The 17,369-nt window shown below is 32.2% G+C and overlaps 1 protein-coding gene across 3 annotated transcripts in view; it reads left to right on the top strand.

Annotated features, from left to right (window-relative positions):
* PDE10A (phosphodiesterase 10A) overlaps window positions 1–17,369 on the top strand; it is an 815,835-nt gene that overhangs the window by 752,239 nt on the left and 46,227 nt on the right. For all 3 annotated transcript variants that reach the window (XM_051998086.1, XM_051998085.1, XM_051998087.1), the window contains 4 exons: window positions 1,810–1,952; window positions 2,779–2,862; window positions 6,251–6,401; window positions 7,516–7,671. In XM_051998086.1, coding sequence (XP_051854046.1) covers window positions 1,810–1,952; window positions 2,779–2,862; window positions 6,251–6,401; window positions 7,516–7,671 — 534 coding nt within the window. The remainder of the gene's footprint in view (window positions 1–1,809; window positions 1,953–2,778; window positions 2,863–6,250; window positions 6,402–7,515; window positions 7,672–17,369) is intronic.

The raw sequence follows: 17,369 nt of genomic DNA, 5'->3' as shown, positions 1-17,369 counted from the left end.
CCTTTCATAGTTTAATATAAAACAAATCTTCATCCTACTGACACAGAGCTAAAATAACATTGAGGGATCAGATAAAAAAGGCCCTCTGTAAAAAGATGGGACTTTAAAAAAAATGGAAAAAAAAAACAAAACTTGGAGGTGAAAGGTAAAGAAAAACATTCCAGGCACGGGAAGACCCATTCAAAGATATAGAAATGGAATGGAGAGAAATTACCCCAGGATCTTGCATTAGGGAGGGGAGTCAAATAGAATACTGAAAAGAGTAAGAAGGTTTAAGGTTTAATTTGAGACTGGCATGATTAACTATTCTTTCTCTTTTCTTTCCATTCAATGCACCTTTAATAATCTGATCTGTAACCTCAAGGAATAATATTAATAATATTAATTATAATTAAAGTTCATGTTATTAATTACCTGCTACAACTTGTATATGATATTTGACAGAAACATGACTCCTTTGTATTATAAATTTAGGCATTCATCATTCCAATACCTTTGCTTACATAATACATAGTTTAAATAGCTTGTTGTCATTTTTAAAATGCTATATCAGGATGATGCTCCTAGTATCTTTCAGGAGAGTTCTGAGCCTAGGCAGCATCATTCATATTAAACTACCTTTAATATCCCATCAAAGCACATTATAGTCTCCTTACAATTAAGTTTGCCACAGACAATTTGTACACTTTGTTTCTTCTTAATTCTCCTCACAGTTAATCTCTGTATATACTTCTTCCTTTGTTCTGGTCTACTAATTGCTTAAATACATCAATCTGGTAAGAGAAAATTTGCTCTACAAGACATGGTGATAAACTAATATGACATTTGGCAACTTGGCATTAGATTTCTGAGATACTTAAAACACTTCTCATTTTCAACACACTTTAGAAACAATTGATTGGTAAGAGACCAACCTTGCGGAGCTGGTATTTTCTTGTCTTTTTTTCCCCTTTCTTGCCACTCCTCGAAATTTCTCCTTTTTCTTTTCTAGAGAACTATTTAAAAAGATTTTGCTTAATATAATTTGGGGTTAAGACTAAATTTAAATTTTCAATATTTAGAAGCACTTAAACCCATTATTCTTTTGAGGCTTTTTTTTTCTTCAGTATCTGTTTACTGAGTCATAAAACCTGGTGCTTGACTTTAATCTTTTAAAAAATATTTGCACAAGTGTTATCTCTAAAGAATTTAGGACAAAATAATGATGAAGCAGGCACACAAAAAGTAGTCCTAAATTACCTTTAACTGAATACATTCTTAGAGGTTTTCATATGTGATGCTTAAAGTTTATATTTTCCCTAAAGTATTATTTTCCCATCATGTATAAAATACATTGAAGTAGGAATAGAAAATAAATTAGTCCTGTATATGTCACATTCATCAATATGACTTTCCCATAACTTTCTTTTCTCAAATCAGAACAGTTTGTGACATTGGTTGTTGTTTTGCTCCTTAGACAGCCTTTATTTCTTTTGCCCTTTAAATGTATTGATTTGTATTTCTCCTAATGTTGTAATTTTTATAGCATGATCTCTGTTACAGACTACAACTTGGAAAAAAACCTTTTTCCTTTCTTAAAACTCAAAATTTAGAATATTATAAAACAGAATATAATAAAGCTTTAAACACAACTGCCTGGTGACCTCTCTCTAGAGTTCCTATACTATAAATGTGCATTTTTGTAGATGAAGGTGTAAGCAATATTTTGATCTGGATAAAAAGTTAAGGATCTTTAACATGAAAAATACTGAGCCTTAGAGAATATATTTATTGGACTGTATAAATCATTTACTGAAATTTTTCTTCCAGATGTATCATAGAATTCGCCATTCAGAATGCATTTACCGAGTAACCATGGAAAAGCTTTCCTATCATAGCATATGTACTTCAGAAGAATGGCAAAATCTCATGCAGTACACTGTCCCAGCAAACCTTCACAAAGAAATTGAATTGTGAGCTTCTTTTATACTTATAAAATCCTTTATTTCAGATTTGAACTTTAAATTTTACCAACTAGCACAATTCCATCATGTAACAGATAATTGTGAATTGAATTTATTTGAATCTAATTTAATTTAATAAATGTAAACTGCGTTTGTATTATATTATTTGTATTGGAATATATGATTAGAATAAATAAATCTATACCTTTTTGACTTACCTTGGAAAAAAAAGGTATTTTCTTTTCATTTTAACGAAAAATAATGTCTTTTAAAAAATGTGAAGGACTAAAAGTAGATACTCATCCCATGACTGAAAATGTTTTAAAATAAATTTTGACATTCTGTTGGTTTCATTTGAGTGTTAATGTAATAGCACAATAAATTAAAAAGGAGTCAAATGATAATTTTGTCACGTATTGCTTGTGCAGTAATATTTATTTTAGATATAAAAAATACAGGTGTATTCAAATTTTTAAGAAATACATTACAAAATAGTAGCAGTTTATTATATTTCTATTTATTACTCTAGTACTACTTAGAACATAATTTGTTTCTTATATGGCACCTTAATAATTGTGTCTTAAACATTGGACAAGGTTTTTAAGGTAACCTATGGAATTTCTTTTTCAAGAAGCTCTTCAAAAGAAGGGAAAGTTAGAAAAGTAGATGACTTCAAGATTGCTTCTAACAATTCTATTTCGTGATTATTTTTTTTGTGTGTAATTAATTTTGAAAGACTTGATGTTTAACTTAAGAAATCTATCTTCTCCCTTTTTATCATTGTATTTATTTTAAGTTATGCATACTCTTAAATGATTTTCTCTTTTAATTTTAGATACCATTTTGATATCAGTCCTTTTGAGGAAATGTGGCCTGCCATTTTTGTCTACATGGTACATCAAAGCTGTGGAACAGCCTGGTATGAATTTCCAAAAACATTTTCATAAATGTGAATGTTAATTGTTCATTATATAATTTCCTTTTATGCCATACACCTTTTCCTCTTTGATTTGCTTTTATTTGTAAATATCTATTATATGCTGAACTTTCAAAACTGTAAACTTTTTTTTCCTCATTAAAAAGGGAACTGAGATTCTAGGATAAGTCAGAAAGAAGCTTTTCAGTTCTTCTGAGACACTGAAGGAAGGTTGGGCAACTTTTGTCACACTATGTCTGAAAAGGGCTATATAGATTAAATGATAGTTAAAACTTTTGAGTTAGAAAAATGATACTAAAGTTGCTCTTTTTTTAATTTTCAAAAACGCTTATTTAGAGAACAGTCTGTGAAATATCTACTTTTTACTTGTTAATGGGAAATCACAACTTCAAAAAACTTAAGTGAAAAACTAGGTGTATTAAAAGAAAAATGATTATGCTTGTAGAACCCAAAGCCAGAACAGGATTTACAATCCCTATAGAAGTTTGTATTTTTATAACAACAAGGTAGAGGAAAGAGGTACCAGGAATGGGGAAAGGTATAGTAAAAGTGAATGAACACAGGACACACAGAGAATCCAGCTTGACATGCAGACAGCACATTATGTCAGGTCAGGCACAGGTTAGGGAGGTAAGGCTTCATCCTTGACACCTTCAGGGCTTCCTGCATGCTCTAGGTCCAGCTTTCCTGGAAAATAGCGCAACTCAAGAAGACTCCTTTACAATCTTTACCATATTTAAAACCAAAACATATTTCAGTTAAAGCAACCATTAAAAAATTAAAGGCATACATTTCTTACTCTATTTCTAGATTTAACTATAACAGCTCACCTTTGAGTCATTTACTTGTCATCTCTTGTAATTGATACTAATATGCTAGGAATTTAGGTAGTTTTTTTGAGAACCAATGTATATCAGGGTCTTAGTTTATTTACTATGATCTATTTCTGTGGAATTGGTGAGAACCAATTGTTTGTAGTTTTACTTTCCTCTTTTGAGTTCAATATATTTATCTTAATTGCCTAGTAAAAATTACTCTGGTTAAATACCTTTACCTGCAGTTATTAAAAATATATTATAGGCAGCTAGATATATGTTAAGGTATAGATATAGTGGCAGGACTAAATCAGGAAAACTTATCTCCTTGTGTTCAAATCCAACCTTAGGCAGTAGCTGTGTGACACTAGGCAAGTCACAAGTTTGCCTCAGTTTCCTCATCTATAAAATAAACTGGAGAAACAATTAGCTAAACATTTATTCCTTCTGAACATTCTAAAAGAATTAAATACATAGTTGGAACAAATCTGATATATACATACACATACATATACATTTTGTATACAAACATATAGATATTTATGTCATATTGACTCCCTTTGTACACAGTAGGAATTAGTTAGTTAGGTTAAATTGCCAAATTGACTAACAATTTAGATTTCATACTTTTAAAAATGAAGTTCTACTTGTATGTAAAATATTTGTGATTCAATTCCCTATTTTTCATTTTAGAGTTTTAAATGTTTATTCTACATGACATCTTCCCCTCTAAAAAAACCCCAGAACAAAACAGTATATAATACTTTGTTTTCAGAATGCAAGAAAGTACAGAAACACTTGCAAACTTGAGATTTAGTACGGTTCTGGATACTTTTTTTCAGACTAGTTTAGAAGATTACAAACCTTAGATTCCCCCAGTTTATCTGTTTGTCCAGACCAGCAGTCTAGTCTCCACTGAAAAAAGAAAATAGAGTAAATTAGATGTATTCCCATGTAAAATGAAGGTGGGTCAGAAATGTATTTATATCTGCTTTTAAAAATGGTAAAGTATCTGAATCCAATTCTTCCTGTACAATAAGAGAACTGTTCGGTGCTGCACACATATATTGTATCTAGGAAATACTGTGACATATTTAACATGTATAGGACTGCTTGCCATCTGGGGGAGGGGGTGGAGGAAAGGAGGGGAAAAGTCGGAACAAAAGTGAGTGCAAGGGATAATGTAAAAAATTACCCAGGCATGGGTTCTGTCAATAAAAAGTTAGAATTATTTTTAAAAATTGTTTAAAAAAATAAAAAATAAAAATGGTAAGGTATATTTCAAATGTAAGTAAAACATATTTAGATCAATAGGTGGGTTTTATAGATCAGTATACATGTTCTGTGGAAATATACTCACACAAATATATCTCAGTTTTTAAAGGGATCTAATTTAGGTGTTCCTATGAATAAGGAATTCCCTCAATAGTTTTCCTCAGAGTTTTTATATTCCTATTTATAGGAAGAAGAAAGTGAGGGAGACAGGACCATTTTGTTTGTGACTTTGTAATTTTACCTATAAGAAAGTGTGTGTGTGTGTGGGTGTGTGTGTGTGGGTGTGAGAAAAAGAGAGAGAAAGAGAGAGAGAGAGAGAGAGAGAGAGAGAAATATCATCCATTAAATTATTTCTCCATTTTCATTGTGGAAATGACTTTGGGTAACAAAAGCTTTCAGACATATACCCAAACAGATCCTACCAAATTCTAAAGTCTATATAAACTCTACATATATTATTCATAGACTAGACTAACTGAGCATGTAGAAGTCATAATTAAAGACATGGCCACAGCAATTAATTAATACTTCTTAATAAGGAATGGTGTAAGAGTCTGTGTTTTAACAGAGAGTATATACACTGATGAAACACTGGTGTGTGTGCGTGTGTGTGTGTGTGTGTGTGTGTGTGTTTATAAGTGAGTACATATTTAAACCCTGGGCCTCAGTAAAATGAAGGAGTTGATTATCCTAGTTGACCACTAACTTTCCTGTTCTTCCTGTAACTTTACTATTATATACATAGAAGGATGGATGGATCTATAGATGAATAAGTGGAAGAGAGGAAGGACATTGTTACTTAGTGGATCAAGTCCTGGACTTCACATCAGAATACTGGATTTAGATCCTGCCTTTTATGTTTTGTAGCTGTGTGACTGTATGAAGTCATTTATCATCTCTGGACTTCAGGCAGCTTTCTAGGGCTATATGGTTATTGCTTTTAGTAAGAGTTCCTATGATGTCAGATCACATAGATAATGTCAGAAGTACTTATATTAACTCATATACAATAAACGTTCATTTATATATTTGTGGATGTAGGCATATGTCAATTAGTCAACAAATGTTTATGCTATATGCTAAGCATTTTAGGTAGCCAAAGTAAGACAAAAACTCAAAAGCAGACCTTGCCTTGCACATACTTAGTAATACAATATAATACATATGTATATACATGTTTAAAACCATGTTTTGGTATTTTCCTTTTGGCCTAAATAATTTTTAATTGAATTACACTGATATAAATTTTTGACTATTATAACAATTTATTTTTCTTACAGCTTTGACTTTGAAAAGCTATGTCGTTTTATTATGTCTGTTAAGAAAAACTATCGACGAGTTCCTTACCACAACTGGAAACACGCAGTTACTGTGGCACACTGCATGTATGCTATACTTCAGAATAATCAAGGGCTTTTTACAGATCTGGAGGTAGGTGTAGACAAAAAAGCTGTTAACTTATTTCAGTTAAATCTAGAGAAAATGCTATTCTATGAAGCCAAATGATTTAAATGCCTTGTTGCTTTAATATATTGATAGCTAAACTTCATCAGTGTCACATATCAGTGCTAAAATACTGCCTTTACTAATGGACTTTTTTACTAAAGAGATCTTGTATAAATTTTTTTTAGCCAAAGTTTAATAATTTAACACTTCCTTTTTTGTGTATAAAATTTGGATTAAAAAATCACTTAAAATTATTTGCAAAATATATTTTCAAATTTAGCACCAAGTTCTGTATAGTCTATCTCTAACATCTCTCACAACTCTCCTACTCTTTCTATTCCTACTATTTCTGCTCTAGTCTAGACTCTCAGTGCCTCCCACCTTGACTAGCATGATGATTTTGTAAAGTCTTTCTGGATTGTACTTTATCCCCTTAACAATTCATTCTTCAGATTCACAAATTGTTTCACAGGCATAGAACTGATTATATTACTTCTATGCTTAAAAGTCTTCAGTAACTACATATTATCTACCAAAGAAAGTTCTGTTTTTTTCTGATGTTCAAGGGCCTTCAGCCTTTGGCACAATTTTATATTCTTAGTTTTTTTTTTCCCCATTCTCCTCCTCCATGTACCTTTTGTTTATTGTTACTTGAACCCTTCTCTGACCTATAATCAGTTCTCATTCAGCGTTAAAAAGAATGAGGACAAGTAGATTAATTTTTTTTTAATCCAAGGGAGTATGTGACTTGTTCCAAGTCACTTTTTTTTTACTGATTATTTCCCCTTTTTCTTTCACTGTCAACACTAGCTACAAATGAATAGCAAAACTGGATGCCCCAGGGAAATTTCAGCTGAGAATATAAAGGGGGGTGGAGGGGAAAGGAAAGGCATCAATAGGGATGGGGAGATTGTGTCAGTCTGTCAATAATCAATAAACATGAAATACCAGACACTGTACTGTGTTAAGTGCTGGGGCATCTACATGTTTCTCAGTGGAAACAAGAGGGAGTTGATGGCCTTAATGTGACATTCAAGGTAAGATATGAGTCTCATCCCAGACTTTTCTTCCTTTGAACACCTCTCCTGCATTTCCTTAGCGAAAAGGACTTCTGATCGCCTGCCTGTGCCATGACTTGGATCACAGAGGATTCAGTAATAGTTACCTTCAGAAGTTTGATCACCCTCTGGCAGCTCTGTACTCCACCTCCACCATGGAGCAGCACCACTTTTCCCAGACAGTATCCCTCCTGCAGGTAAGGGGACTGAATGTGCTACTTCCACACCACACTTCTCACGTGCCTGCGAGAAAAGTATGCATCATTTCCCTCCATTGTTTTCTGAAGCATGATGGGTTTATTAAATGGTAGGTGCAGTTTTCAAGGGAGAAATAAATAATGGCATGTAGCAAAGATACCAGGTAAGGCCTACTACAGTGCAAACTACAGTGCAATTCTTTATTTGCCTATTTTTACCTTTACAGTAAAATTTATATTTTAATTTGCATTATATTTAGGTATCTTTGAATTGTTCTCTGTGATAAAAAATCTTGCATGAAAATTAGAAGCATATATTTCTTACTGCATGTTTAATTTAGTCATAGAAACAAGTACAAAACCCAAATATTGATGTTTTGATTTAAACACACAACTTCACATGCCTTCACATTTCTACAATGTAGAAACATAACTTTTGTATCCTAAAGTCAATCTCAGGATGGTTGGGGGATATTAGAACTTTCTTCCCTTTTTTCCTAAATGTGTTTTTTATTTTAAAATGAGTTAGGCAGGTTTAGTTACTTTGGGCAATGATGGTGCCAACTTTCAATCTATTTTCATGTGGTATGCTTGTTTTAGTTCATTTTGCCTACATTAACACTTCCAAAGTTTGGAAGTTTCTTTTCCATTTAAGGAAAATGACTATAAGTTTTTGACTAATGACATGAATTTTTACTTTATGTATATAGCTCTAGATCATAGTATTAAATCTACAAAAGACCATAGATCTCATTTAGGCCCATGACATTAGGTATAGATAAGGAAATTAAACATGAAAGAGATTTAAATTCCTGGCGTCACAAAGCCTAGTAATTGGAAGAACCAAGATTTGGACCCTAATTTTTTTTTCTTCCAAATCTATTGCATTATATAATGAGTCCTGGTATTTTCTTAGGGGCACTTTGGTGGCACAGAGGTTAGAGCACTAGACCTGGAGTCAGGATTCCTGAGTTCAAATCCTGCGTAAGATTTTTAAATAGTTGTATGACCTAAGTTATTTAAGCCTGTTAAACCTCAGTTTCCTCATTTATAAAATAAGATGGAGAGGAAATGGCAATTCAATCCAGTATCTTTGCAAAGAAAACACCAAATGAAGTTGTGAAGAGTAAGATACAACTGAAAAACAAAACAAAATAAAAGCAATATGCTATCTCCTCTATAACTCTCAAGAAATGGTGAAGACCTTTTAGCAATTCCTTTCTAGTTTAACTATTGGAGTAAATATTTACTATATTGGAGAACTGGAGTAAAGTACTGTCTATAAGTAAAAAGTTTTATTGCAAAACTGGTTTTAAACCTTAGCTATCACTCAAACCATAAGCAAGATTGTAATGAGAAGTTGTCTTGTTCTCTACTCTGACTCTTATTGTTGAACCTCTGCAAACTTTGATTATCTCTCAAAATGTGTGGACTTGGACTTTCCTTCCATAGTGGGACTTTAAATCTTTTTTTGATCCCTTCTCTCCATCAGAAGAGCAATGCATCTTTTTTTTTTTTTTTCATTTCATAAGCCCTCTCTGATTTGGCTAGCTAAATATGATAAGCTAATTTAAACTCAGGTTTTCATGACTAATAATGACTCAGTATTTCACCTTTCCTGTATAACGTAATTATATTTTTAACAAAGGGATATTTACTAGTTTAATCCATGGGGATTCCAATTGTGATCATTTCAAATTCAATAAATTGCTAATAGGGAATTATTTTTAGATCAGAGCCTTTGGTTTTCTCTAAAAATGCCATCTTTTAAAATACTTAAGTCTAGTTTCACTTGTATAATGGAAGCTACTTTTTCTGATCCCACTGGAGGCTGGCGGTTAGTGTTGTAGAATCAAGAACTATTAGAACTATAGAGAATTGGAAATTGACCATCAGTATGTTCTGTTACCAAAAATGAATTTATTCTTTTAAATGTAGGAGAGCAGCTATTGGCATAGTAGTCGTAAGGATCAAGTGAGATAACATTTTTTAAAAATGGTTAGCACAGTTTCTGACATATAATAGGTACTATATTTATATTCCCTCTTTGACATAATAATACATGGTATGAAATAATATTTAATGCACTGATATAATCATTAAAATAACAAAAAAGCACAATTGCAAATTAAGGCATTACAAAGTAAAGAATTTGGATTTAACATTGAAAGACTAAATTATATCACAGTAAACAATTGGTTGATATATTTTGAAAACTCAACTTGATATTCTGCACTATGATTGGTGCTGTGAGAGAGAAACCCTGATTCCTGATTTAGGGCATAGTTAAGAAGATGAAATGGATATTTGATGAGTTAAATGTAAGGAGTGTTAAAGGGGCAGTTCCACAAAATAGTAAGTTCATAACCTCAAAAAAATTCAGAGGATTCAAGATGTCAAGTTAGTTTTCTTGAAATAGTAGCGCTTGAATTGGGTCTTGAAGCTTTGAAAAGATGGAGAAGGGGAGAGGATTTTCTGTTGAAAAAAGATGTCCCCAAAATAAAAAGGCCTATGTGGGAATTTGTCTTGTTTTCAAAGACAGTTTGATGGACCAATCCTACTCTTTATTGTTTTTCCTTATTTTCATCTATATATGGCAAACTATATATTGTATTCTTTTGTGTTGTCTAGGAGCTATTAGAAGATATACTGAAATTTAGTTATAGCATTGATCTAGAGCACATCTTCTATGTAGAGAGTAGTGAGAAAGACTATTTGAAAAAATAGTTTTAGTTTATATGGTAGCAAGTAATACATGAATATTTTAAAGAAAATTTGGAATATGCTGTTGTTCTATCCTCCTTCTGCTATGTAAAGTAGGAACAATGATTTCAATAGACATCTTTATTAAAAGTTGAGATGCTTTTTTCCTCACCTAAATCCATCTCATATTTCTGGGTACAGATAGTATGTACACCAGTTTTGTGAGGTATTTTTAGAGTAGTTTTTTTTAAAGAGGACCTAGTTGATCAGTTTTTTGTTCATTTTTCTCATGACAGTTCACACTTTAATCCATATTCATATTTTTGGGATTTTATGAATTGTATGCATTGTTACATACTACTATATATTTTATATTAACTTTTAATTTTCTAACTAAATTAAAATGTCTGACCTATTAATCTGAACTGATTACAATTTGCTCTAGTATATTTATGAATATAGGGAAAAGAAAACACTGAATTGCTTTTGTTCATTCAAGTCTGGTGGTGGCTGTATTGACAAGCTATTATATAGAAAATCACAGAAAGTAGTCCTTGACAATTGTTTACACATGTTATGATTACCAGAATGGACAAAATCTTTGGAGCACATCTTTTCTTCACTCTGTTCTTCTTTGACTCTTCTATTAAATGCATTTTTTCTCCACATGATCTCTGACTAATAGTTTATTTGGAAGGTTACAATCCAGATACGCCAGCAGCAATTCCTCAGTTTTCTTGTCCCTGTACAGTGTGTGTGTGTGTGTTTGTGTGTGTGTGTGTGTGTGTGTTTTATTCATGCCAAATAACTGGTGGACCTTAAATCAGTAACTGTGGATATTAAAGTAGTTTAGCTGAGCTTTCAAAAATACCTGGAAATCCTGGTTAGGGTGTGTGATCTGTGTGCCATCAAAATAAATAACTATCAGGTTTTATTTGCATTGAATATGCGTTAATAATGATTTGCATTGGTTGATAAAGATAATTTAGTTTGCCAAGAAATGTTTTATTTGATACATTAGAACAAAAACTCCTTTAAATTATTCATTTCTATCAATTATCAAAAAAAGAAAAAGCGTTACAATGGAATGAACTAATTTCTCCTTATTCTTTAGAAGTGGAAGGCTTGTTTGTGCCAAGGGAAAAGTGTGACTTAAATTTTTGCAGGGTCATCACATACTAATAGTCATTCCCTAGTCAAGGTGAAATCTGAGTACTATTCAAGCAATACTGCTAATTGCATGTTATAGCAAGCCAAAGTGTGAACTGTTTTGGAAGCCTGATTGTGTCTTGATGGTTTAAAACTTTTAAAAATAGATGTAACTCACATTTTCAAGTAGAAGAATTGAATGTTAACTCACATTTTCAAACAGAAGAATTACATATTGATCACCCACTTTAAGTCATAAATATCCTTACTTTTTTTTTAATTTAAATTTTATTTTATTTAATAATAACTTTGTATTGACAGAATCCATGCCAGGTAATTTTTTACATTATCCCTTGCACTCGCTTATGTTTCGTTTTTTCCCCTCCCTCCCTTCACCCCCCCACCCCCGCAAGATGGCAAGCAGTCCTATATATGTTAAATATGTTGCAGTATATCCTAGATACAATACATATTTGCAGAACCGAACAGTTCTCCTGTTGCACAGGGAGAATTGGATTCAGAAGATAAAAATAACTCGGAAAGAAAGTCAAAAATGCAAATAGTTCACATTCGTTTCCCAGTATTCCTTCTTTGGGTGTAGCTGTTTCTGTCCATCATTTATCCATTGAAACTCAGTTAGGTCTCTTTGTCATAGAAATCCACTTCCATCAGAATACATCCTCATACAATATCGTTGTCGAAGTGTATTATGATCTCCTGGTTCTGCTCATCTCACTTAGCATCAGTCCATGTAGGTCTCTCCAAGCCTCTCTGTATTCATCCTGCTGGTCATTCCTTACAGAGCAATAATATTCCATAACATTCATATACCACAATTTACCCAGCCATTCTCCAATTGATGGGCATCCATTCATTTTCCAGAAACCCAACATTGTGAAAGGGAAAATGTATTCACTCACTGTGGCAATGACCACTGGCTCCCCTTGATTAGTTTAGTAGGCAACTAGCATGAAAGACTACTCTTTCCCAGTTCTAATTTAAATGTTCTCAAATCAGGATAAAAACAGCAGTTTTATTTTAGAATGTATATTGTCTCATCAACTAAGTATAATAAAACATTTATTAATTAAAATACTTGGGGAGTGGAATATTCTAGAAAATTGCATTTTTTGGGATATTAATAAAGAAACATATTTTGTTTCAACACAGGTGGTTGAAGGAAAATTTTCAAAAATATATTTTTCTACTTTTTTGTCAATATGCAGAAAATGTATTTCTTTGATGACTAAGAATATTTTAACGCAACAATACTAAGATTATGTTCTTTTATAAATACACTATAAATTTGAACATAGTACAGGAAATTGAATTAAATCTATGTTGTTCCTAAAACATAACTTGAACGTAGTATGCTTTTTTCTTTTCTTTTTTTTTTTTTAATAATTTTTTATTGATAGAACGCATGCCAGGGTAATTTTTACAGCATTATCCCTTGCATTCATTTCTGTTCCGATTTTATCCCTCCCTCCCTCCACCCCTTCCCCAAGATGGCAAGAGTCCTTTACATGTTGAATGGGTTGCAGTATATCCTAGATACAATATATGTGTGCAGAACCAAACAGTTTTCTTGTTGCACAGGGAGAATTGGATTCAGAAGGTATAAATAACCCGGGAGGAAAAACATAAATGCAAGTAGTTTATATTCATTTCCAGTGTTCTTTCTCTGGGTGTAGCTGCTTCTGTCCATCTTTGATCAATTAAGGCTCTCTTTATCGAAGAGGTCCACTTCCATCAGAATACATCCTCAAACAGTATCATTGTTGAGGTATATAATGATCTCCTGGTTCTGCTCATTTCACTTAGCATCAGTTCATGTAAGTCTCGCCAGTCCTCTCTGTATTCATCCTGCTGGTCATTCCTTACAGAACAATAATATTCCATAACGTTCATATACCACAATTTACTCAACCATTCTCCAATTGATGGACATACTTTCATTTTCCAGCTTCTAGCCACTACAAACAGGGCTGCCACAAACATTTTGGCACATACAGGTCCCTTTCCTTTCTTTAGTATCTCTTTGGGGTATAAGCCCAGTAGAAACACTGCTGGATCAAAGGGTATGCACAGCTTGATAACTTTTTGAGCATAGTTCCAAATTGCTCTCCAGAATGGCTGGATGTCTTCACAATTCCACCAACAATGTATCAGTGTCCCTGTTTTCCCACATCCCCTCCAACATTCCCCATTATCTTTCCCTGTCATTCTAGCCAATCTGACAGGTGTGTAGTGGTATCTCAGAGTTGTCTTAATTTGCATTTCTCTGATTAATAATGATTTGGAGCATATTTTCATATGCCTATAAATAGTTTCAATTTCTTCGTCTGAGAATTGTCTGTTCATATCCTTTGACCATTTATCAATTGGAGAATGGTTTGATTTCTTATAGATTAGGGTCAGTTCTCTATATATTTTGGAAATGAGGCCTTTATCAGAACCTTTGATTGTAAAAATGTTTTCCCAGTTTATTTTTTCCCTTCTAATCTTGTTTGCATTTGTTTTGTTTGTACAAAAACTTTTCAGTTTGATATAATCAAAATTTTCTATGTTGTGGTCAATAGTGATCTCTAGTTCTTCTTTGGTCAGTATGCTTTTTTCTTAAACATAAATCCATGGTGACTTATGTTGCTGTCATGTGTATTTTCTCCTCTCTGCTCAAAGGTGAGTACAGGATGTGAGTGGTGGCGAGTTAGATTTCAGTGACAAAGGATAGTATTCCCTTTACAAGGTATTTACTTTTAACTTGAAGTTTGAAAGATAAAGGACAAATAAAATTTGCCTTAATAGCACACATTTATATAGCACTTTACAATTTATAGTTTGCAATACAGACTGTGAAATGCATATTTTGACCATTATCCCCATTTTATAGAGGAGAAAACTGAGGCTCAGAGAAAACAACAATCAGGTAGTAGTGTCAGAGCCAGTGTTCAGATTTTAGTCTCCTTCTGATTCCATATCCAGTTTTCAATATGATATGCTGTTTTGACTTGATTTCTAATCGCAGTCTCTTAAGTTTTATTTTCTCCCCAGTTCCCCCCAATTCCTGTGAATTCCTTCCTAAATACAAATCTATCTCTCTTCTTTCTATTCATTTTTTCCCAAGTGACTTCAAGTAACTCCATACCTAAAATTTGTCTCAGAATGTACTCCTTCCATATCTCATTAGGTGCTCTCCTAGGTTCCGCACTCACACTATATCATATAGTCCTGACCAATTCATTTATCTTGAATGAGTCCTACCATGAGCTTTCTCCATTCTGATACCTGTGCTCCTAAATAGCATCACTATTAGAAGTTACCAAAAAAAACTGAGCTTTGGTATTATTGAAAGTACTCTTTTGAAAAGCCTCTACCTTTTTTTCTTACCAAAAAATTAGCACTTTAAAAAAACTTCAGCACTTGATAGTGCTATTTTCAGCACTTGATAGTGATGATAATATCTTAATTCATTCTCTATAATCCACTTCCCCTGGAGTTAGAGAAACTATTGTCTCCAAGTTCTACTACTTTTGTGATTGTTTATTCTCTGTCTCCTTCACCATCCTCTCCTACTTTCCTTTTATGTTGATTGTTGTAGACTATAGACAAAATTATGAAGTGGACAAGGCTTGTCCTCGCTGTTGATCACCATTTTTTCCTCATGTATTTTTCTTATCCCACTTTGTGAAGTACTTGTTTTTCCCTGAAATAGATTTTATAAGTCACTAACAACTTAGTGCAAATTAATTTCTCTTAAATTAGCTCTTCTTAGTTCTAGTTAGTTTTTGTTTGTTTTTTAAGAGGACCATTTTAAGACAACCATTTTGGGGATAGATTTTTGAGACATTGTCATCTTCCTCGTATCTCTCAAATCATACCATATGTATTGAGGCTTTTCAGAATATACCATAAACTGACTATGAACAAACAAAAAAGAATAACAGGTATTCTGATAGGACACATAAATACTTCTAGAACACAGGTATATGAAAACAATTTAGATAGTATTTTCATGTAAAACATTTATTTAAGAGAATAGTCTATGTAACTCTGACCCTTAATAAAAGTTAAATTGAAATGAATAATGACTAATTTTAGTTTTATCCTAAAAAAAAAAAAAAAAAAAAAAGGAAATAAGAGAACTTGGAAAATTCAAGCCACAAGTACCAAGTTAAATAATTGGTATTTAAATCAAGAGTTTCACCTGGGAATATAAGAATAAATTGCAAAGGGTCCTTTAGCTGAGAATGAAAAAAATTTTTGTTATCAATAACTTTTGGTTTCTATTGTTTTTCTTTTCTTATTTTTCTGAGGAATCCCTAGGCTTCACAACATTTCATAAGCAGGGTCCATGATACACAAAAATGTTAAGAAACTTTTATTTAAATTAACTAAATTTATTTAGAGAAAATAAGTAGTCATAGCATACTTATTAAGTTTTTTCATCTATGATGAAACTTCAATAATAATTGTTTTGAGCAAATCATTACAGGAAATTTGATATTAAAATTACATATTCTCACTTGCATACTTAAAAATTTGGGAATTGTGTTTCATATGATCAAAGACTTTGATCTGGAAAGGAATTCAAAGGTCATTGATCTTAATATAACAAAAAATACACTCAACTGCAGAGATTGCTGCTTCTTTGAAAGAACTTAGTGAAATAAGTCAGTGTTGTCAAATCTCAAAATAGAAATTGTAGCCACTACAGCTCATATGCATAAGGATCCAATCTCTGTGGGCACAAGTTGACTTAGAAAACCATATATTATTGCTATCTATACTCTGTTTTATTTCTATTTTGGTATTTCCTAATTACATTTTAATGGGGCATAGACTCCACTCGAGTATTATGGGCCAGCTCAGGTGTAGATGACGTCTCTGATCTAAGTACAGAAAACAAGTGCAAACAGAACCTTTAGTATTCATTTTATGGTTTGAAGGGAAGCACCAAATTTATAGTTTTTTTTTTCATTAATCTTAGAGACCAGCTATGATGAAATCCCAAAGGGAACTGAAATATATGTATTCAAGGCCTTTGATTTGCTCTAGTTCACTACGATCACTTAGTAAACATCACTATGAAATTGTGCTAAAGGGTTGTGTTTACAGCAAGGATTGCATATAATTCCAAATAATGTTAGGCAAGCCCATGTTAATGTAATATATCAATTATATAATAATATTTGAGGAAATGAAGTTTATTAAGCTTAAATGCAGAATAATATAGTTTGAGAAACTGGTATTAAATGAAGTAGAACAAATTAATGAAAAAAATTAAAAGTCATAGCATATTTACATAGTATAACACATTAATCATACATAGAAAAGCCTTTCCTATATAAGAATTATTTGCTGAACTCAGAATTTGATAGTTTGTTGAAGGAAAACCATAATTTCACAAGCCTGTAATTATAGCTAAAATTCCTCTTTAAGGTTTATACATACACACACAAAAACTCACACACATACACACACACATGTGTGTGTATATATATATATTTAAGATATATATCACATGAGATATTTTATACACACATAGTTATCTAGACATATGAATACATAGACATGTGTATATTTGAAGTGTCACATATGAGCCTTATACTAGCCTGTGAAAAAAGCCAAAGATTTTTTTCATTTAATATGTGAGAGGTAAAAAGGAAAGGCATCTCTTATTTTTTTCCACAAAAGAATCACATATAGATAATTCTAATGTTTATAAATTCTAAATTGTTGGAATCACAATTACCTTTTACTGTGTGTAAAGATGTACAACTTTTTTCCATCTCCATATAGTATAAATAAGAGAAGTAGCTTTAAATCCATTTCATCCTTAGGTA

Source organism: Antechinus flavipes, chromosome 4 (assembly GCF_016432865.1).
Source record: "Antechinus flavipes isolate AdamAnt ecotype Samford, QLD, Australia chromosome 4, AdamAnt_v2, whole genome shotgun sequence".
In the NCBI taxonomy this organism is placed as follows: Eukaryota; Metazoa; Chordata; class Mammalia; order Dasyuromorphia; family Dasyuridae; genus Antechinus; species Antechinus flavipes.
This window is presented reverse-complemented; position numbering and strand designations above follow the sequence as displayed.